Here is a 23,158-nt window from a genome sequence, read left to right on the forward strand (position 1 = left end):
TTACACAGCCACATCAATGTTTGCAGCAGCTCAACTCACCGTAGCTAAATTAAGGAATCAACCTAGATGCCCTTCAACAAATGAATGGATAGAGAAAATGTGGGGTATATATATACACATATATACATATATATATATATATACACACACACACACACCCATACACACACAAACACATATATATGATGGAATATTACTCAGTTTACAGAAGAATGAAATTATGGCATTTGCTGGTAAATGGATGGAGTTGTAGAATATCATTCTAATCATAATATGCCAAAGGCCAAATTTTTTCTCTGATATACAGATTGTAATTCACAATTGGGAATGTGCCTAGGGAAGAATAGAGTGACTTAATATTAGGTAGAGAGGAGTGGAGGGGGTGGAAGTGTTGTGTGGGTAGGAGGATAGTAGAGTGAAACAGACATTACTACCTTGGTACATATGTGACTGCAGTCCCATGTGGTGATACAATATGTACAATTGGAGAAATGGGCTCTTACACTCCATTTATGTAAGATTTATCAAAATGTATAAATGCATTCTATTGTCATATTTAACTAATTAGAACAAAAATATCAACTAGGAAGAAAAATGAAAAGGAGACAAAGAATATGAATAGACAGTTCCCTAAAGAGCATATTCCTATGGCTGAAAAGCAAACAAGGAGCTCACCATCATGGTAATTAAGGACTTGCAAATATAAAGCACCATGAGTAACGCTTCATGCACAGTGGGATGTCTGTTGTGCTGTAAAACATGGAAACGAGCTCTAGAGGGGATGTGGAGACAGTCTCATCCTCATACCTTGCTGGCAAGTTGTAAATGATGCAACCACTTTGGAACACCATTTGGTGCTACCTTAAAGGTTGGAATCAGCATGACTGAATGTTTCAACTCCCAGGGTGTCTGTTGAAGAAACAAATATGGACCCAAACACATCCCTGTGCCTGAGTCATCAGAGCACCAAATTCCAAAAGGCCAAAGGTGAGCACCACGTGAATGTCCAGTTAGATCAGTGGGAAGTTGGGCAGGATATTCTAAATGGAATGCTGTTCAGGCACAGACAGGAATGGCGGGTGCCTGCTATAACTTGGATACACTGGAAAACCAAATGGTAGCTGAGAAGTGAGACAGAAAAGGTCAAGTATCATTGGATTTCATTTCAGCAGGAGGTTGATCCTGTGAGGACAGGAGGATTTGCCTGCTTAATAGGGAGGAGTTGAATTACCAGGTCATGAAGATGTTGAGAGCTGGGCAGAGATGACCGTTGCACACTTGTGAATGTCCTGCCCAAACTGTGGACATGGACGTATTAATGTCACTGATTTGTTCCCTTTTTAAATGGTTCATTTTATGAAGTAAATTTCACCTTAATAGAAGTGTGATTCTCAAGCATTGGATTGGAATACACACACAAACTATGTGCAATTAAGAAGCCTTTAAGTAGCTGGACAATGGAGGATTAATAAGAGGTGTTTGAACATTAGTTTATCTATGTAAAAACATTGAACATGCCTAATTGAGTTGTATTGAAGTCAAATATTCTAATGAATTATTCTGCAAACAATAAAATAACAACTGCTAAAGAGAAAATGAAGGAGGCATAATGAGATATATTATCAAATATAATTATATATAGTGTTTGCCAATTAATGAGTAGAATAAAAAAATTAGTTCAGTATTATGATTTCAAGGACAGCCATAATCATGAGACAGCATTGCCGTTTGCAGCAATGAACACAAGTTCAAATACTATTGGTTGGTGGGTGCTGTTGGCTGTGTTGGGATGGCCAATGAAGAGCAGGGAGCAGAGGAAGCACGGGAGGAGGGAGACGAGCAGGATGTAGCTGAGAGCCCGGTTGTTGGCCTTGACTCTGGGAGTGTCTGGGTGCCTCACAAAGACCCCAAGAACAGCAGCTGTGAGTGCAGAGAAGTGCCATGCCCCAAGCACCCTAGAAGACGAGGAAGGTCACCACCTTGGGAGGCAGGATTGCTCTCAGTGTTGGGTACTCATGTGCGGGACACTAACGCACTCTCTGCATCTTGGGAAGAAGCACAGGTTCAGTGTTTCCTCATCACAACTTCTCCATTTCTCCACGTTGAAGAAAATGTTTGCCCTGTATTATCAGTGTGAGTCCAGACTGCCTTGGATGTAATATTAAGATACACCAAAGAAATTTCTGTATTCCTGATGTCAGGAGAATGCTTTCGATCTCAGGTGATATTAATCCCATTCCAATGGTCTCTGTAAAAAAATGGCAGCATGGAGGACTGTGCAGCTGACAGTGTGGCACTGTCCCTGAGGATGTGGATTCCCCACCCCCTATGTCTACCCCACCTGGGTTCCATCTCAGCTTGAGCCTCCCAGTGCCACACACATCATATTCATTTGAGGAAAAAAATTAGTTCTGTCCACTCAAACTCAGACAGAAACAAATTCTGTAACCATCATGGGACTTCATAAGTTTTATCTTTACCATAATTCCATAATTTATGCTGTTTTTATTCAATCTAAGTTGGTATCTGATAGAACAAAATTTGTTTATTGTACATTTTCAATTTTCTGGGACTTGTTTTTCATCCAATTTTCCATATAAATACTGAAAACAGGAATTGAATTATAAAAATTTCATTTTGAATGAAAATTTATTTGATTTATACAATTACACGTAATTAATATAGTTACTGAAGAGCAGTGTGATGGAAAACATTGTCTTGCCTTTGAAAATTCAATCGGGGGTGGATAAGCCTTCTCTTAAATGTGATGTGTCACAAGTATTCTGACCTTTGCACACCATAGAGTCCCTGCTGCTAAAGCTCAGGTCTGCTTTGTAATAGCATGAAAGCAGTCATGGATCACAGATACATCCTAGAGCACAGTTCATTTACAGTAACTGGCACCAGAATGGGTAAACTTTCTGAGCATCTTACTTAGTTTTTACAGACAATACTATGTAACAGCAGAAGATTCTGAAATAATATACAATGATTTTCCTCACATTTCTTTTAAAATACTTGTTCCTTTTCATAGAATTAATGGGGGCTCCTGTTTCTGACCAAGGCACATGGTTGGCACACACTAGTATGTGCATGTTGCATTGTGGGTCCCAAGTCCTTTTCCCCTGTACTTCTCTTTCTTATTTTATGCATTTATTGTGTGTTGCAAATCTGTCACAAGAAATGAAAAGTGAGCTTATTTTTAATGAAGTTATCTGCTTGCTCTGTGGAGTGACTGAGAGAAAATGATTCCCACTAATAAACTAATTGAAATGGCTTAATACTTCTCTACAGAAGAGAACTGGGCAAGTTCAGCCAAACCATCCTTCTCTCTTGTTGAAAACACTACATAAAAGAATGCCTTAGAAGGAATGAATTCCTATTAATACTACCTACCTTCCATAGGATTCCATAAGGAAAACTTCTCATTTCTAGTCCATATATGTTCAGCATATGCATGAGAACATTTTCCTTTTCTCACATAATGCCAAAAACCTATTCACCTTACTAAATTAAAACTTTATAAGCTGTGACCTCTGTTTATTCTTCCAATCAGAAACAACCAGTTGTATTTCTTCCTTTCCCGTAAATTTTATTTGTTTATTACTTTTCCTGACAGTATTTCATTGGGTACAATCCCCATTTTAATGTCTTTTAGAAGTTGAAATACTAAGCACTTAGAATTCTAGGACATGAGAAGAACAAAAGAGTGGTTTGACTGTAGCTCAGTGGTAAGTCCTTTGCTTCCCATATCCCAGGTTCTGGGTACAAATCCTCAGTACCAAAGAGGATCGGAAGGAGAGGAGGAGAGGGATAGGGAGAGAAAAAGAGTGAGGGGGAGAAGTGGACCAAGAAGGGGTGGGGGAAGGAGAAAAGGAAGAAGATGAAGAAGCAGAAAGAGGAGAAGGGGAAGGAGGAGGAGGAGGATAATGAAGAAATATAGAATGTCTGCCACAATGTGCAATAACTGGGCAATCACGCTAACTGAAAGAATCAGAAACAATAAGTTGTTTGGTATATGAACTTATTTATGCCAATACCCAGAATAATTATACCCGCAGAAATAGAAAGCTGATTGGCAGCTGCACAAGGAGGGGAAAGGAGGTCTTGGGAATCAGTGCTCAATGCACAAGGAGCTTGGCTTTAGGTGAATAAATGTCTGGGAACTAGATAGTGTGGTTGCACCACTTTGCAAATGTGCCAAATGTCATCGATTTGTAGATTTTAAGAGTAATTTTTTATATCATTTTCATCTCAGTCGATAAGAATCTGTTCCCTGGAAATACCAGTCCCAGTCTGGTTTTGTCAGAAGAAACCATAAAGCAAAATCAATAACATGAGTCAGTAACTCAATGGAAGAACACATGTTCTTAGAATTATGTCCATTTGTATTTGAACTTAGTGTGTGACCAAGACAGAATTAAAAAAATGTTTGACAAGGATGTTTTGTTAAGAATTTTTTGGACAGTGTATTATTCATTATTAACTAATTTAGCATGACTTATTATGCATATGAATATTACCAAGTATATTATAAAGTCCACATTAATGTATACCTGACACCAAGGATGTGACAAGGAAACAATCCTCATTTAAAATTAGACATTTTTTTAGACTATGAATCTTATAGTGTTAGGCAGATAACACATAAAAGGCATAAATTAATTCTACTTAAACATTCAGGGATATCTGTTGCACTGAGACAGCATTCACCTGTGAGCTCAAATAGCTGGTTATGGATAGCTTTATGCATTAGTTCTTTCCAAAGGGAGATGGATCTTGTTTATAAGGAGGATAAGTGACCTCAGTTACTTCACAGAATCAGAAAGCAAAATCAGGGTGGTTTTTTCCATACAAGCTCAAAACCACAAATGATAATAGATACACATGAAGTCAACTTCTGAATGTGTATTTCCCCACAATTCTAGTTAATCCCTGCTCTTTTTAAAACAGATCTTATCAGGTCTCTTGAGAATTATATAGCACTTGGGGGCAAAGATGAGCCCAGGAGCCCAGCACTGGAGGCCAGGATGAAGAAGACCTCCACGGCCACCATGACCTTGCCCTTGGTGCTGTGGTGCACAGGAAGGAAGGTCAGCCACACACTGCAGAACACCAGCATGCTGAAGGTCAGGAACTTGGCTTCATTGAAGGTGTCAGGCAGGTTCCTGGCCAGGAAGGCCACCGTGAAGGTCCCCAGGGCCAGGGAGTCCAGGTATCCAAGGCCACAGTAGAAGGCAGTGACCGAGCCCTTGTTGCAGGTGATGATGATGTGGCCATGTTCAGAGTGTGTGTCTGAGTGCACAAAGGGAGGAGAGGTGCCCAGCCAGACTCCACAGAGAGTCAGCTGGATCAGGGAGCAGCTGGGAATGATGAAGTTTGGTGCCCCTGACACCAGCAACCACCTCATCCTTCTCCCAGGGGCAGTGACCTTGAAGACCAGGATCACAGTGAGAGTTTTGGCCAAGACAGTGGAAACAGCCACAGTGAACACCAGCCCAAATGCTATTGGCTGCAGGGTGCAGGTGGCTGTGTTGGGAGGGCCAATGAAGAGCAGGGAGCAGAGGAAACAGAAGGTGAGGGAGATGAGCAGGATGTAGCTGAGAGCCCGGTTGCTGGCCTTGACTATGGGAGTGTGTTGGTGCCTCACAAATTCCCCAAGAACAGCAGCTGTGAGTGCAGAGAGGCACAGGGCATTGCAGACCAGAGTCTTCCCCAGGGGATCCTCATAGGCCAGAAAAGTCACATGCTTTTGGAGACAGGTGGTTCGCTCAGTGTTGGCGTACTGGTGACCTGGACACTTCACACAGTGGTGCATGTCTGCTGAGAAATGCAGAATGTCATCATTCTTGGGTCAGTAACTCTCTCTTCCTCCCAGGTCCCCTCAAGGAGCGCATGGGGCAAGCTTAGCCAACCTGTCCTTCCTTCTTGCTCTAGGAATCAAAGAATGCTGTGTAATGTATGATTCTTAATCAAATCTCACTATGTTCTTTATAGTTAAGAAAAAATGGCTCTTGTTTCTTTTTTCACTTCTCTTGCATATTCATGAGAATATGCATATTCTGACAGTCCTGACACCTTCCTGTGTCTTTAGACCCAAGAATGAATCATATTCTTTCATTTAAGTCTTCTTTCATTTTTCTCAATTCTTCCACATATTCATTAAGCTTGTTTCTATATATTTTACAATTTTAAGTGTGTTATCTTTAAATTTTGTTTCTTGAGAACAAGAAGTCTAGTATTAGAAATAAAGGGACTCTATAGAGGGATAAGAGGGGTGGGAACGATGGTCCAGGAGAAAAATAAATAACAGAACGAATCAAAAACTATTACCCTAGGTAAATGTATGATTACACAAATGGTATGCCTCTACTTCGTGTACAAACAGAGAAACAAGATGTGTCCCATTTGTTTACAATAAAAATGAATTTAAAAAAATAAATATGTTGCATTGATTAAATTGCATGGTACTGACACCAAAATAGACAGGTAGATCAATGGTAGAGAACAGAAGACAGAGATAGACCCACATGAATATGGTTATCTCACACTAGACAAAGGTGCCAAAAACATAAAATGGAGATCCACATGCAGCAAAATGAAATTAAACTCCTATCTCTCACCCCGCACAAAACTCAACTCAAAGCGGATCAAGGACTTGGAATTAGACCCCAGACCCTACACCAAATAGAAGAACTAGGCTCATGTCTTCCATATGTTGATTTAGGACCAGATTCTCTTAACAAGACTCCCAAACACAAGAAATAAAAGCAAGAATCAATAAATGGAATAGACTCAAACTAAAAAGCTCTTTCTCAACAATGAAATAAATCAATATGAAGAGAGAGCCTGCAGAGTGGGAGAAAACACTTACCACATGCACTTCAGATAGAGCACCAATCTCCAGGATTTATAAAGGACTCAACAAATTTAACACCAAAAATACAAAGAACCCAATCAACGAGTGGACTAAGGAACTGAACAGACACTTCACAGAAGAAGGTGTACAATTGATCAAGATTTATATGAAAAATGCTCAACATCTTTAGTAATTAGAGAAATGTAATTCAAAGCCACCCTAAGATTTCATCTCACTCTAATTAGGATGGCTATTATCAAGAACACAAGCAATAATAGGTGTTGGTGTGGATGTGGGGAAAAGGTACACTCAGACATTGCTGGGAATGCAGATTGGTGCAGCCACTGTGGAAAGCAGGGTGGAGATTCCTCAGAAATCTTGGAATGGACCCACAATTTGACCCACTTATCCCACTCCTCGGTTTATACCCAAAGAACTTAAAATCTGCACACTACAGAAAGGCAGCCACATCAACCATTATAGCAGCTCAATTCATAATAGCTATATTGTGGTACCAAACTAGATGCCCTAGATGAATGGATAAAGAAAATGTGGTATGTGCCGAGGTCCAGCTCTAGCAGGGGTCCATGGGTTCCACACTGGTAAGCAGGCACGGGGAGACAGCATCAGCGATGGATGGAGAATGAAAGACACAGACTCTAGTTCTGGTGCAATCATTCCCACTTTATTCTGGGGAAGGCTGAGTTTATATACATTTTTCTTCAGGCTTTGATGACAGGCTTGTGACTAATAAAATCAAAGAAGTTTCCAAAGCATAGGCAGAAATTGTTTTTACCGAAAGATTATGAGAAAACAGTAAACTTACAGATTATCCTTACTTAATCACCCGGGCTTGCCATTGATAAAATAAGCTGGTCCACATCTAGTAGCTACTGTGGAAGGTGCTTTGTGCTTAGAACTTGGGGAAACATTGTTATCTATAACTTTCTGTGCCCCAACAGGTTCTGGCTGTGCCAGTAAATGCAGTGTTTGGTTTTTAACATAATAAAAACATTCTGCTGTTGTGAGGTTAATCATCCCAGGGTTTCAACATGTGTTTTGTCTCCATGATGTTTTTCTGGAAATTTGTAGAATTATTCCCATCACCTCTAGCAAGATCCCCAGACTGAAGGGAGTAATATATTAATAGGAAAACTGCACAGAATAACATCCAAGCTAGGGAGGCATACATCTGGCATGCAATCCTTTTAGGATGAGTCTTTGCAATCATCCTTCAGTGGAACTCTGTCAAGCACTGTAAGGAGAGCCAGGCGCCCCTGCAGGTATACATACACAGTAGGATATTACCCAGTCATAAATAAGAATAAAATTATGGCATTTGCAGGTAAATGAATGGAGTTGGAGAATATCATGCTAGGTGAAATAAGCCAAGCCCAAAAAGCAAATCCATATTATTTCTCTGATAAGTGGATGCTGATACCTAACTGGGGCAGGGAGAGGGTACAGAAAGAATGGAGGACTGTTGGATTGTGTAGAGGGAAATGAGGGGAGGGGTGGGGGTGAGTTAAGGAAAGATGGTGGACTGAGACAAACATTTCCATATGTAAATGTATGATAACACAAATGGTGTGACTCCATATGGTGTACACTCATAGAAATGAGAGTTGTACCCCATTCGTGTATGATTAATCAAAATGCAGTCTTTAAAAATAAAAAATAAATTGAAATAGCTAAGCATATAAATGAAAGTTCCCACCAAAATACTTGACTAATTCCTTAATTGATTTGAATTTTATGTTCATGCAACAATATCATCTGCATAAACCCCATGTCTTTCCTTCTCTCCAATACATATTTCTTTTACCTCCTTTCTCTCACAATAGTGGTTGTGTAAAACATCAATGGGGTCTAGTGGCATGGTGGTGAGCTTCTTTGTCTCGTTCTGTGCTCAACATGACATCATGGTGCAGGGTGCTTGCTGAATGTTCTGAAACATTCTTGGTAGTTTAAAAGCAATCTTTCTTACTCCTACGGTGAGACTTGTTTTTCTGGATTTTGTGTAAGAGAAGTGGGTATTGCATCTTATTAACTATTTGCAGGTGTTTGAGTATAATTTCTTTCCTTTTCTGGGATTCTGTATTTACAAACATTGTGCAAACCAATTTTGGTCATGATATAATTCCTTCCTAAAATACAGTGGGATTTCTTTTTATTTTTTAATGATATTTGAAATTTGGTTCAAGGAGTGTGGATTGTAAATTCCCTTTCTTCTCAGGACCTTTTCTGTTTGGGCAGCAAAAGTTAATCTATTAGCATGAAGCGATTCAATTTCCCTATTCCTTTTTTTTTCTATTTTTTTTATTGTAAACAAATGGGATACATGTTGTTTCTCTGTTTGTACATGGCGTAAAGGCATACCATTTGTGTAATCATAAATTTACACAGAGTAATGTTGTTTGATTCATTCTGTTATTTTTTCCCTTCCCTCCACCCCTCCCACCCCTCTTTACCCTCTATACAGTACTTCCTTCCTCCATACTTGCCCCCCTCCCTAACCCTAACTCTAACCCTAACACTAACCCTTCCCTCCCCCCCATTATGTGTCATCCTCCACTTATTAGCGATATCATTCGTCCTTTGGCTTTTTGAGATTGGCTTATCTCACTTAGCATGATATTCTCCAATTTCATCCATTTGCCTGCAAATGCCATAATTTTATCATTCTTTATGGCTGAGTAATATTCCATTGTATATATATACCACAGTTTCTTTATCCACTCATCAATTGAAGGGCATCTAGGTTGGTTCCACAGTCTGGCTATTGTGAATTGAGCAGCTCTGAACATTGATGTGGCTGTATCTCTGCAGTATGCTGATTTTAAGTCCTTTGGGTATAGGCCAAGGAGTGGGATAGCTGGGTCAAATGGCGGGTCCATTCCAAGTTTTCTAAGGAATCTCCACACTGCTTTCCAGAGTGGCTGCACTAATTTGCAGCCCCACCAGCAATGTATGAGTGTACCTTTCTCCCCACATCCTCGCCAACACCTGTTGTTGCTCGTATTCTTGATAATCGCCATTCTAATTGGGGTGAGATGGAATCTTAGGGTGGTTTTGATTTGCATTTCTCTTATTACTAGAGATGTTGAACATTTTTCCATATGTTTGTTGATTGCTTGTAGATCTTCTTCTGTGAAGTGTCTATTCATTTCCTTAGCCCATTTGTCGACTGGATTATTTGAAGACCTCTACAATGAGAACTATACAACACTAAAGAAAGAAATTAAAGAACACCTTAGAAGATGGAAAGATCTTCCATGTTCTTGGATAGGAAGAATTAATATTGTCAAAATGGCCATACTACCTAAAGTGCTATACAAATTCAATGCAATTCCAATTAAAATCCCAATTGTGTACCTTACAGAAATAGAGCAAGCAATTATGAAATTCATCTGGAAGAATAAGAAACCCAGAATAGCTAAAGCAATCCTTAGCAGGAAGAGGGAAACAGGGGGTATTGCAATACCAGATCTTCAACTCTACTACAAAGCAATAATAACAAAAACGGCATGGTATTGGTACCAAAATAGAAAGGTAGATCAATGGTACAGAATAGAGGACACGGACACAAACCCAAATAAATACAATTTTCTCATACTAGACAAAGGTGCCAAAAATATGCAATGGAGAAAAGATAGCCTCTTCAACAAATGGTGCTGGGAGAATTGGAAATCCATATGCAACAGAATGAAACTAAACCCATATCTCTCACCATGCACGAAACTAAACTCAAAATGGATTAAGGACCTCGGAATCAGACCAGAGACCCTGCAGATTATAGAAGAAAAAGTAGGTCCAAATCTTCACCTTGTTGGTCTAGGACCAGACTTCCTTAACAGGACTCCCATAGCACAAGAAATAAAAGCTAGAATCAACCACTGGGATAGATTCAAACTAAAAAGCTTTCTCTCAGCAAAGGAAACTATCAGCAATGCGAAGAAAGAGCCTACAGAGTGGGAGAATATCTTTGCCAATCATACTTCAGATAGAGCACTAATCTCCCTATTCCTTTGTATATCTTGTTCTTATTTGTGAATATTAATTGTGTATTTTAATGGATTCACTCTGATATTCCCACACATGCCTCTAGTGTACATGGACCTGATCCATACACCCTTCTTCCATCCTGTTTCCTCTCACCTCAGGTCCCTGTCCCAAATTCTGACAGTCACTATTGCAGTCTCAAGTCAGTTTTTCTTTGTTTTTTAGTTTCCACATATGAGAGAGGACATGGGATGCTTGTTTTCTGCATCCGGCTTATTTAATTTAACATGATGTCCTCCTTCTCCATTCATTTTCCTGACAAGGGAAGATTTCATTCTTTTCTGTAGCTGAGTAATATTCCACTGTGTGCATGTTCCATATTTTCTTAATTCATTCACATGTTGATGTGTCTCTGACTCCATTTCATGGCTATGGTGAATAGTGCTAACCATGGGAATGCAAATATTTTTTCAGCATATAATTTTATTTCCTGTCCAGGTACTCAGTCCTGGCACTGAGCAGCATATGTTGCTATAATATGATGGATCACATAGTAGTTGTTTCTTAGTTTTTTGAGAAACCTCCACACTGATTTCCATGGCTGTGTTCCTGTACATTCCACCAACCATGGACAAGGGGTTATTTCCTCTGTGTCCTCACCAGTGTTTGCTCTTGGTTATTTGGATAACCCTGCTCTCACTGGGGTGAGGTGCAAGCCATTGCAGCTGTGATTTTCATTTCCCCAAGGCCTCTGACTAAATGGGCACTGTGTCTTCTTGAATGTTTTATGGAATTTACCAGGGAAGCTGTTGCCCACTATAAAAATTTGATAGAATTTTTACACCATAGTTTATGGTATAAAATCAGTAGTTCATTTATTAAAAATAAGTATAGGGTTGCTCAGATTATTCCTTGATATATTTGATATCCATTATTGACACTGCAGTTTTTGAGGTTGATTTACATTTTCTGATTCTAACAATTCTTGGCAGACCTTTTTAGAGGACTCACTTTTTGTCTGGTGTTTGCAATTTTTCTTGCAAGAGAATTTGTATTTTGAACATAGTTTTCTTTTTTCTGTAAAATCCATGATCTGTTTAGAAGGGTATATTTAAATACCAAAGCATGTAGGAGTTGAAGGTGCTGGGAGCTGAGTCTTTATATGTGCACATGAGCAAGCAATTAGCCTACTGTATAACCATTGTACTCACAGTTTACTCAAACTGCTCATTTCCTAGACTATCTTGTCAGAATGAGTATATTTTAAATCAATTGAAATAATATGAAATATGTTGCAAATCAGGCCACATATCAGTCACAAAAAGTAGAAAATACCCACTGCAGTACGTTTCACTCTATCACTGTTTAGTGTCAAATCTGAGCAGTTCCAGGTAGCTTTCTGTTCTTTTTACATCCTCTCCCAAGGCCCACAACCACCTTTTGTGTTGAAATTGCATTGCATGTTTTTGTTAGGTTCTCTGGGTATCACATGGAATGGTAATTCCCTATACTTAGCCATGTCTGACACTGACATCTGTTCTTTATTGCACCACTTGGTGATCTCATCATTGGCAGACACTACCACCACTGCCAAGACTTCCATGCCACCCCCCCAAACATGAGGTTGGCATCACCTATTTCTTCCTACAGTCCCTGTGATGGCATCTGCTAGACTGCGGTGGAACGCCTCGAGTTCATCTCTCCATGTGCTGGTTCCCTCCCAGGTGTGAGCTGGGGGAGAGCTGGAAATACACCCTCCTCATTGGTGGCATGCTCTACCACAGCCTCTTCTGCACTGTGGGAATTTTTATTCCTTAACAGAAACACAACCTTTCTGAGCACGTATCCTACATCAAGAATAGTGCTGGGTACTGAGAGAGTAAGGCTGTGCAAGACCCACCTCTTCAATGTGATCCAAATGTACCTCCAGAGAAGCTGAGAACAGGGTTGGGGTTGTGGCTCAGTGGTAGAGCAGTTCCCTAGAATGTGTGAGGCACTGGGTTCAATCATCAGCACCACATAAAAATGAGTCAATGAAGATCCATTAATATATTTAAATTTTTTATTTAAATAAATAAAGCTGAGAGTTAAGCTGCATGTGTTAAAATTATACGAGGAAATAAAACTTAGGCTGTTCTTACGTTGTCAAAAGGGTTTCTTGAGACCACACTGTCTGCAGTGGGTATAGAATGCTGAGTCAAAACAACACGAGGTTCAAGAGACAGGGGTGGGACTATGATTATAACAACTGGGTTTTGAACTTAAGCAAGGAAGAATTTTGTCCCTGCATTTCTCTTACATAACAATTCCAGTTCCCTGCATGGATTGGGGATATAGGAGATTCCAGGAATTTTTGCCAAGATATGCACTCACTTGTCTGATTGGAAATCTCATGCTCTGGGCAGGGGATGCAGTCAAAGCAACAGGCAGCCTTTCCCTCCTGGGGGAACTTCCTGAATCCAGGTCTACAACCGGCATAACAGACTGAATGGGGAGTCTAAAAATCAGATATGTGTTGGCAAAAGAGGACATTGACCCCATCCCACAATAACTGTAATGCTTTAGAGTATTGGACCACTAATAAACTTATTTCACTTATACCTACACAGAGATGAAGGATCAGATGCCAACTACACTGCTAAATGTACATATGAGCATCCAGAGACTCATGTTGAACAAATGTGCTCCTTTTTCAACCATAAGAAAGTCACCAAGAAAATCTTGGAAGGTGAAATACAATGCATTAAATATCAGGTGTTGTTATTTACTAAGTTCTGCAGAAGCACACAACCCACCATACATTTTTGCTTCTCTATGTGTAGTGCAGAGAGTTATGATTAGGTCCAACACACCTGCCTATTTCCTGTGGCCCACTCTATCTTGTCCTCAGATAGGCACAGTTGTTGACCATGTGGTAAATATGGGGAAAATGTTCCAACGTTCACCTTAAGTCCAAGGCCTTCTGGAAAATTCTAAAAGTTAAGAATGTCATACTCTGTCCAATTGTCCTTTCTGATTCACACTCACTGGGTGTCCTGTAGGATTGTTAAATTTGATGTTCTTCAGGAAGGGGTGCAGCTGAAAGAGAAGCATCAAGTTATGAAGAGTGCCCCAGAGTTATGAAGAAACCTGGATTAGGGAAGGCTCCAGATTTTCTTTACTCCCTTCCTAAAAATTTAACTTCATTACAGGCAGGTAACAGTAAAACACAGAGAACTAGCATATCCTAATGTTTCTACACTATCAGTCAGACTCCGGAGGAGAGTTCCAAACACAGGCACACCTGGGTGGTCAGTGGGCAAGTTATTTAGATAAACCTTGACACGCATTTCCTCTTCGTTCAGAGCACCTGCTGGCCAGGTCAGGCCACAGTGCTTAGTGTGGTTGTAGAATTGCATGCGATGACTTATACAAACCATCCATTGTGCTCAGCATCCCTCAGGCAGTTCAAGATCTAGTTCTCTGATTGTCAGTAAGGACTTCCTGGAAGGAGTGGTTTCCCCTGTTGAGAGCAGAGGGAGTGTGGGATCCTGAGGTGCTCTCTCCCTGCACACCGATGATCTTCATTCCTGGCTCCTTTCCCCCTTCCCACTGACATCGGGTTCGTGATTGACACTGAGGCATAGATTTACCTGCTGGCAGTGAAAACAGTGCAGAAGTGGTTGTGTTTGGGGAGAGGGTCCTGCACTGCTTGGTTTGAGGCCCTGTGGAACTCTTCAAGGCAGGACTCCACCTTGGTGAAGTTCACACCACCCAATGGGAGATTACCTGCCAGGTGGAGAACACTGGTCCTTTCCCACTCTTCACTGGTTGCACATCCACTTGTTGAAGAAGCATCTCATGGAGGGTGTGGGCCACGGCATACACAGCATTGTATATATTGTAACTCCCGTCACTCATGGCCATGTCAAAGTGGTGCCATGGTAACCATGCCAAGGAGCCTTTGGAAGAACAGTTCCTCAATGTTGTACAGTCAGATTTTGAGACTGAGCAGTTAAAATGCATCCACCACAACCTCGCAAGGTATGTGTCCTCTGGGTATTTGGATGGATTAGCTGTCTGGATAAAATGTTTAAAACCAGAAATCTCCCCATGGTAGTGTGAAAAGAGGAGAGCACCATGGAATGGGTCAAGGATGAAATGTCTCTTACTGGTGGTAACATCCCACTGAGAGGTGGTGACCCAAATTCTTCGTGTGACTAAATTGTCCCATCTTTTAAAACTCACAGCCAGAAGAGACTCTGTGTCTCCAAAAATGATCACAACCCTTGCTGATGATTTCAGATCTGGCTGTATTGTATGTGAGCTCTTTTGAAATACTAAAGCACAGTGACTGGGATCATATTAATAAAGGCTGCACAGACTCCATTCCTGTCCATTTCTCCTCTCAACTCTGAGAGAAATCAAATGCCTTTCTCATCTTCTGAGATCACCAGCCCCACCCAGTTCCAGCTGAAATGAACCATCAAGGACACCATGCCAAAGGCCAGAGATGTGTCCTTGGGAGCCATCTGATAGAGAGAAGGAAACTGGCCAGGGTCACTCAGGATGGGTTCAAAAGGCCCAAAGGTGAGCTGAGGGGAAGAACATAAATGTCACATGAAGAAGAGCATTTGCATGAAGCACCACCTCAGAACTGAAAGGAGTTGTACAACATTTTTAAGTGGTAGAAGTGAAGACTTTTTGTCCTGGTTTTCTTATCAACTCCTAAATCCTCATAGCATCCAATCAAAGAACTGATTAGTCTCAGTGTTCAGGGAAACCCTTTATCTGTTTCCCCCTCTGTTCCCTATGTGTTTCAAACCACGTATATAAAGATTCCCCTCCAGTGTTGGAGCACTTAGCCTTAGAGACTATACACTTTGATAAAAGCATAAACTCTATCTTCTCTTTCCACTCACCTTCTCCCCTGACAATGGCACCAATAAATAGTTTCATCTCTCCCATCCTGCCACCCTCACCTGTGGAAATTTGTAGAGCTGCAGCAGTGTTCCAATTTGGGCAGATGTCCATGTTGGTCCTGTAATGACTGCTACAGACTTGCTCTCCTTTCTACAGGTGTAATTAGGGATGAGCTTGTCCATGCCGGTAAGCCACGTTAGAGAGCTCTCCAGTGTCCTCCAATCAGTGTGCAGGGCACTATGGAACTCATATCCCAGAGACATGTTGGGTAAAAGATATGGGTTCCTGTTGATCTCTTCAATGGCAAAAACCAGTGACAGGGCATACTGGTAGTTCCTGGACTGCAACCTGCATAGAGGTCATAGGGATCTTTAGGGATGAAACTCCAACTGTGATTTTCTTTAAATACAATATAATGATTTGTAGGTACTGAACACTGTCTTTGCCCCCACACCCAGTTCCTATGTTGAAATCCTCCCCTGTCATGTGATGGTGTTAGAGCATGGAACTTGTTGGACAATTAGGATTAAATGGGGTCATGAGGGTGGGTCACTTATCAGTGTCCCTGGAAAATCCAGGGAGAGCTTGCTGTATGGACACAACTGAGAAGATCCTTGTCCATTCATGAGCCAGGAAGCAGACCTTGGCCTGACAACCAGCCAGTTTGTGGTGTGATCTTGGAATTCTGATCCTTCACAAATGAGAAAAACAGATGATTGTTGTTGGAGTCACCTTGTTCATGGTATGTTGTCCTAAGCAGCCTGCACTGAGACAGTGAAACAAGTGAGGGTGAAGGCCCTCGCAGGTAGGGTGACGGAAACAGGTCACCCTTACCAGATGTTTGACGTCCTCAGCAAGGGGTCTCAGGACTTCCCTTCCTCCCCCTCCTCCTGCCCACCCCTCCTATCTTCTTGTCCTCCTTCCTCCTCCTTTACTTTTCTATTTGGGGCTATGATTAAAATGATTCAGTATGTAAAAGAACAATGACAATTTCTTTGTGTTTGCTTGATGCTTCTTCCATGTTAAATAGGCTATTTTATTTCTGATTTCAATTTTGTCTTTATTCAATTTGTTTGACATTTTCTCACCCCACCCTAGAGTTTTTTTTAAATTCATTTTCAGTGTAAACAAAGGGGACACATCTTGTTTCTCTGTTTGTACATGAATAGAGGCATACCATTTGTGTAATCATACACTAGGGTAATAATTTGATTCATTCTCTAATTTTTTTTCTTGTCCCCACCCCTACCACCCTCTATACAGTCCCTCCTTTCTCCATTCTTGCCCTTATCCCACACCCCATTATGTGTCATCATCCACTTATCGGCAGATCATTTGTCCTTTGTTTTTTTATTTTTGTTTTGTTTTGTTTTTTGAGATTGGCTTATCTCACTTAGCATGATATTCTCCAATTTCATCCATTTGCCTGCAAATGCCATAATTTTATTGTTCTATATAACTGAGTAATAATCCACTATCTATATATCTCACAGTTTCTTTATCCACTCATCAATTGAAGGGCATCTAGGTTGGTGCCACAATCTGGCTATTGTGAATTGAGCAGCTATGAACGTTGATGTGGCTATATCTCTGTAGTATGCTGATTTTAAGTCCTTTGGGTATAGGCCAAGGAGTGGAATAGCTGGGTCAAATGGTGGTTCCATTCCAAGTTTTCTAAGGAATCTCCACAAAGTTTTCCAGAGTGGCTGCATTAATTTGCAGCCCCACCAGCAATGTATGAGTGTACCTTTTTCCCCACATCCTCGCCAACACCTACTGTTGCTAGTATTCTTGATAATCACCATTCTAATTGGGGTGAGATGGAATCTTAGTGTACTTTTGATTTCCATTTCTCTTATTACTAAAGATGGTGAACATTTTTAAATACATCTTTTGATTTCTTGTAGATCTTCAGTGAAGTGTCTGTTCATTTCCTTAGCCCATTTGTTGATTGGGTTATTTGTATTCTTGGTGCAGAGTTTCTTGAGTTCTTTATATATTCTGGAAATTAGTGCTCTATCTGAAGTATGAGTGGCAAAGATTTTCTCCCACTCTGTAGGCTCTCTCTTCACATTGCTGATACTTTCCTTTGCTGAGAGAAAGCTTTTTAGTTTGAATCTATCCCAGTTATTGATTCTTGCTTTTATTTCTTATGGCAATGGGAGTCCTGTTAAGGTAGTTTGATCCTAAGCTGACATGTTGAAGATTTGGACCTACTTTTTGTTTGGTTTTTACCTGGTGTATCTTTGTACTTTCTGCTTGTGTCTTGACTTTGAAATGTTCCATATATGATTTACTTCACTTGTCACTTTAAGAATAATTGACCAAAACTTGAGATTCACTTACCAATTTAGAAATCTATATTTAACTGAAGAATTTTTTTTCCATTTGTGATTAGAAATGTCATGTTTTTTCACATCATTTGTAGTTTGCATTGTATTTTCCTGTAACAGTTTTTACATGGCTTCCTTTTTGTTCCTTATCATGTGCACAACAAACCACACTATCTGACTAGATGTATTATCTCATCTTCTGTGCAATGTAGAGACTCTTATTTAAGCTGTCTCTGCATGATTTCTTTCTTTCTGTCTTCTAGTATTTTCTCTCTGTATTTCCTGTCTTTCTCATTCTCTTCTCCACATGTGGATTCTCTTTCATGTTTGCTAGTTTCTTGTTATTCTGTTCTTGATTTATGCTTCCTACAAAATTTAACTTCAATTCTTTACCTCAACATCATTATTACCTGTCTCTGAAATTTTAATATCTAAAAGCACTGAAAAGTTAGTTTTCAAATAGGACTTTTTTAGACAGCTTCCAATTTCATTTTTCTTTTGCAATTATAGCTTTAATTTTCTTAATTCATGCAAATTCATGAATGCAGTTAAAATTACATTTTATGAAAATTTGATGCTTTGAGGGGAAACCCCTCTAGACCTCCATGCCAGCAAGAATTCTTGTATTTATTTTTCCCCCTGAGTCACAGGTTTTCAAAGAGTTGGAAACACATGAATATTCAAGTCAAACTCATGACCTTACATTTGCAGGAAAGAAAAGAAAGAGAAATTCATGCCTCCAAGTGGAGATATATATCCCATTTATGTGGTTTGATGAACAGCAGAAGCAGGCCTAAGCAGAGGATCCTGGTCTACACTACATGGGCCCCAACCCAGTTCTAATGAGTAAGAAAGTCTGGGAGTGGATTCTAGGAATCTTGACGTTTCATTAAGTCTTCCAGGAGATTTTGATCCATGATAATGTTAGAGAAACTCTGGTTTCATAGAAAGTGAAGATATCAAAGAAACAAATCTAAGCACAGCAGTGTGAAGCAATTGCCCAGGAACTTGATCAACTCTGGTCTGGCAAAATGCACATGAAAACCTCACCATCTCTAGCAATTAGAGAGACACAAATCAAAACTACTCTAAAATTTCCTTTCACTCATCAGAATTGCATTATTAAGACTACAAGAAATAATCAGTGTTAGTATGTGAGGGGAAAATGTACGCTCATAGATTGCTAGTGGAGCTGCAAATTGGTGGAACCACTACAGAATGAATTATGGAGACTCCGCAGACAACGTGGAATGGAATGACCCACTCAGCCACTTGATCCAGTATCCCACTCCTCAGTTTATACTCAAAGGACTTATAATCAGCATACTACAGTGACACAGCCTAATCAATATTCATAGCAGCTCAATTCACAAAAACTAAACTACGGAACTAATCTAGGATCACTTCAACAGATAAAGGGATAAATATAACCTGGTAATATACACAATAGGTTATTATTCAGTTTTAAGAAGAAAGAAATCATGACATTTTCAGGGAAATGAGAGTCCCTCAAGAATATCTTGCTAAGTAAATAAACCCAAACCAACAAACCAATAGCCACATGTTTTCCTTGATAAATGGATACTGATCCATAATGGTGGTGGGTAGGGAAGAATGAAGGATCTTTGGATTGTGCAAAGGAGAGTGAAAGGTGGGGGAAGGTGGATGGGAAGGATGGCGGAATGAGACAGACATTATTACCCTACATACATGCATGATTACACTAGCAGTGTGAGTCTGCACCATGCACAACCAGAGGAATGAGAAGTTTGCACAATGTGTCAAAGTGAATTCTACTGTCATGTATAACTAAGTAGAACAAATTTAAAACTAAAATTTTTTGTAAAATTTAATGGGGAGTCAGGTATTTGAAACCCAGGAAGATCAAAACATTCAAATTATACTGGATCTGTAAAGAGAAGAATCATTGCAGATTCTGTGAGGCAAGACTTCTGATTCTTGGTTTTGCAGGTTTTTTACATTAGAAATTCTTCAAAACTGAATAGAAATAAGGTACATATTTGCAACCAGTTAAATAGGTTAAATTAATTGAAATAAAAAACAGAAAAAAACAAAGAAGCTAGGCAGAAAAGTTGAAATTTAGAATCATAGAAATAAAAGAATACCCATCACTCAATCCTTTTCAATTATGTATTTGTTTTAAAGATTTATGGGTGCATTACAATATGTAATAGTGACATGTAACATACCATATTCATATGAGCAAATAACATATTTCCATTGATATCACTGCTTAATATCTTTATCTTTTCTCCCATCCTCTCTCGATCTCAATCACTTGTTCTACTCCACTCCTCATTATTATTGCTATTGTCATTATTACCGTTATTCACTAGCTCATTATGATTACATGCTTTCCACCTCTCTCAATTCTCTCAGTCCCTTAGCTCTACTCTACTGGTCTCTCTCCTATTTTCATGAGAATCCCTTTTCAAAATTCCTTTATTTCTCCTCCTATCTTCTCCACATGACAGAAATCATTCTATACTTCATTTCTTACTCTGGCTGATTTTAACCAGCATGATATTCTGCAGTTCCATCCATTAACTAGTAAATGACATTCTTCTACTGACTGAATAAAATTCCATGGTAAATATATACCGCATTCTCTTTATCCATTTGTTTGTTTATATGTGCTGAGAATGGTTCCCTAATGTGGCTGTTGTAAATTGTCTTGCTGTAAATATTGGTATGCATGTATCTCTATAGGGTACTGATTTTAGTTCTTTTGGATAAATACCAAGGAATGGTATAGCTGAGTCATAAGGCAGTTTCCTATCTCCAAGCTGCTCTCCAGTGTGGTGGTAGTAATAAGGTTTGGAATTATATAATCCATCCTCTGAAAGCAAATCAAAATTGCTATTTTCAGCAAAGCTATCACCCAGAAGCAAAGAGAAATGCAAACCTTCCAAGATAAGAACAAACTAAAGGAATTCATAACCAGTGACCCAACACTATAGAAAATGCTTGATAGAAAATTCTATACTGAGCTCAAAAGAAAACCCAACACCCCGTGATAGATTACACTCACTAGAAGTGCGGTTAACTATATGAAAATTATGACCAAAATGAATATGTACAACAAATAATAAAGGAAGGAAGTAATATATCTCTCTCTACAAATATTGAATGTAAATGGTCATAAAAGACATAATTGGGCTGAATAAATTCAAAAACAAGACCCGACTCTATGCTGTTTTCGAGAGACTTGGGCAAACACATTCAAAGGATCAAAATAAAAGGATAAGAAAAGATATTCCTTATCAATGTAGTCCAAAAGCCAAGGGGTAGCTATTCTCATACCCAACAAAGTAGATTTCAAGGAAAAATTATTCAGAGATACAGAAGGTCACTACATTCTGTTAAGGGATAAATCCACAAGAAGATACTAGGATAGAAAATATTTATGCCTTAAATGCCAATGCACTTGTTTGCACAAAACAAGTGCTTCTTGACACCAGGCCTCGGATAAACCCTTATACGATCATACTGGGTAAGTTCCAAACACACTACTTTCAACAGCACAAAGGTCATCCAAACATAAAATCAATGAAGGAACTTCTGACCTACTATTTTTATTTTTTTGGGGGGGTGCTGGGGATCGAACCCAGGGCCTTGTGCTTACAAGGCAAGCACTCTACTGACTGAACTATCTCCCCAGCCCCTGTGACCTACTATTATAAATCAAATGGATATAACAGAAATCTAGGCTATTTCATCAAACAGCTATATTCACAAAACCATATGTTCAGGAAAGATAATCATTTTAGCAAATGGTGCTGGGAAAACTGGAAATCTGTATGAACAAGAATAAAATTGATCCCTATCTTGCACCCTGCAGGAAACTCAACTAAAAGGGGATCAAAGACCCAGGAGTTAGAACAGAAACTCTGAGCTGGCAGAAGAAAATATATTCTAAACACTCCAACATATTGTCACTGGCACAGATTGCCTTACCAAGACACCCAATGTGAAAGAAATAAAACCAAGAATTTCAAAATGGCCATATACCAAAAGTGCAATACAGATTCAATGCAATTCCAATTAAAATCCCAATGACGTACATCACAGAAATAGAGCAAGGAATTATGAAATTCATCTGTAAGAATAAGAAACCCAGAATAGCTGAAGCAATTCTTAGTAGGAAGAAAGAAACAGGGGGTATCACAATACCAGAACTTCAACTATACTACAAAGCAATAGTAACAAAAACAGCATGGAATTGGCACCAAAATAGACAGGTAGATCAATGATACAGAATAGAGGACTTGGACACAAACCCAAATACATAAAATTTCCTCATACTAGACAAAGGTGCCAAAAATATGCAATGGAGAAAAGATAGCCTCTTCAACAAATGGTGCTGGGGAAACTGGAAATCCATATGCAACAGAATGAAACTAAACCCCTATCTCTCACCCTACACAAAACTCAACTCACAATGGATCAAGGACCTTGAAATCAGACCAGAGACCCTGCATCTTATTGAAGAAAATGTAGGTCTGAAACTTCACCTTGTTGACTTAGGATCAGACTTCCTTAACAGGACTCCCATAGCACAAGAAATAAAAGCAAGAATCAATAACTGGGATAGATTCAAACTAAATAGCTTTCTCTCAACAAAGGAAAGTGTCAGCAATGCGAAGAGAGAGCCTACAGAGTGGGAGAATATCTCTGCCACTCATACTTCAGATAGAGCACTAATTTTCAGAATATATAAAGAACTCAAAAAACTCTACACCAAGAATACAAATAACCCAATCACCAAATGGGCTAGGGATATGAATAGACACTTCACAGAAGAAGATCTACAAGCAATCAACAAACATATGAAAAAATGATCACCATCTTTAGTAATAAGAGAAATGCAATCAAAACTAAGATTCCATAGCACCCCAATTAGAATGGCGATTATCAAGAATACAAGCAACAATAGGTGTTGGAGAGGATGTGGGGAAAAAGATACACTCATACATTGCTGGTGGGACTGCAAATTAGTGCAGCCACTCTGGAAAGCAGTGTGGAGATTCCTTAGAAAACA

General features: G+C 39.5%; 1 protein-coding gene across 1 annotated transcript in view; it reads right to left on the bottom strand.

Annotated features, from left to right (window-relative positions):
• The window catches only part of LOC306646486 (uncharacterized protein), a gene marked incomplete at both ends in the record, with an annotated part of 84,870 nt that extends 68,754 nt beyond the window's left edge, over window positions 1–16,116 (bottom strand). The window contains 10 exon segments of the mRNA XM_079115086.1: window positions 4,952–5,002; window positions 5,005–5,820; window positions 13,235–13,358; window positions 13,714–13,833; window positions 13,837–13,861; window positions 13,863–13,939; window positions 14,630–15,189; window positions 15,192–15,264; window positions 15,268–15,435; window positions 15,823–16,116. Of these exon segments, the coding sequence (XP_078971212.1) occupies window positions 4,952–5,002; window positions 5,005–5,820; window positions 13,235–13,358; window positions 13,714–13,833; window positions 13,837–13,861; window positions 13,863–13,939; window positions 14,630–15,189; window positions 15,192–15,264; window positions 15,268–15,435; window positions 15,823–16,116 (2,308 nt within the window).
• Between the last annotated feature and the right edge of the window lie 7,042 nt (window positions 16,117–23,158).

Source organism: Sciurus vulgaris (assembly GCF_902686455.1).
Source record: "Sciurus vulgaris genome assembly, chromosome: 16".
Lineage (NCBI taxonomy): Eukaryota > Metazoa > Chordata > Mammalia > Rodentia > Sciuridae > Sciurus > Sciurus vulgaris.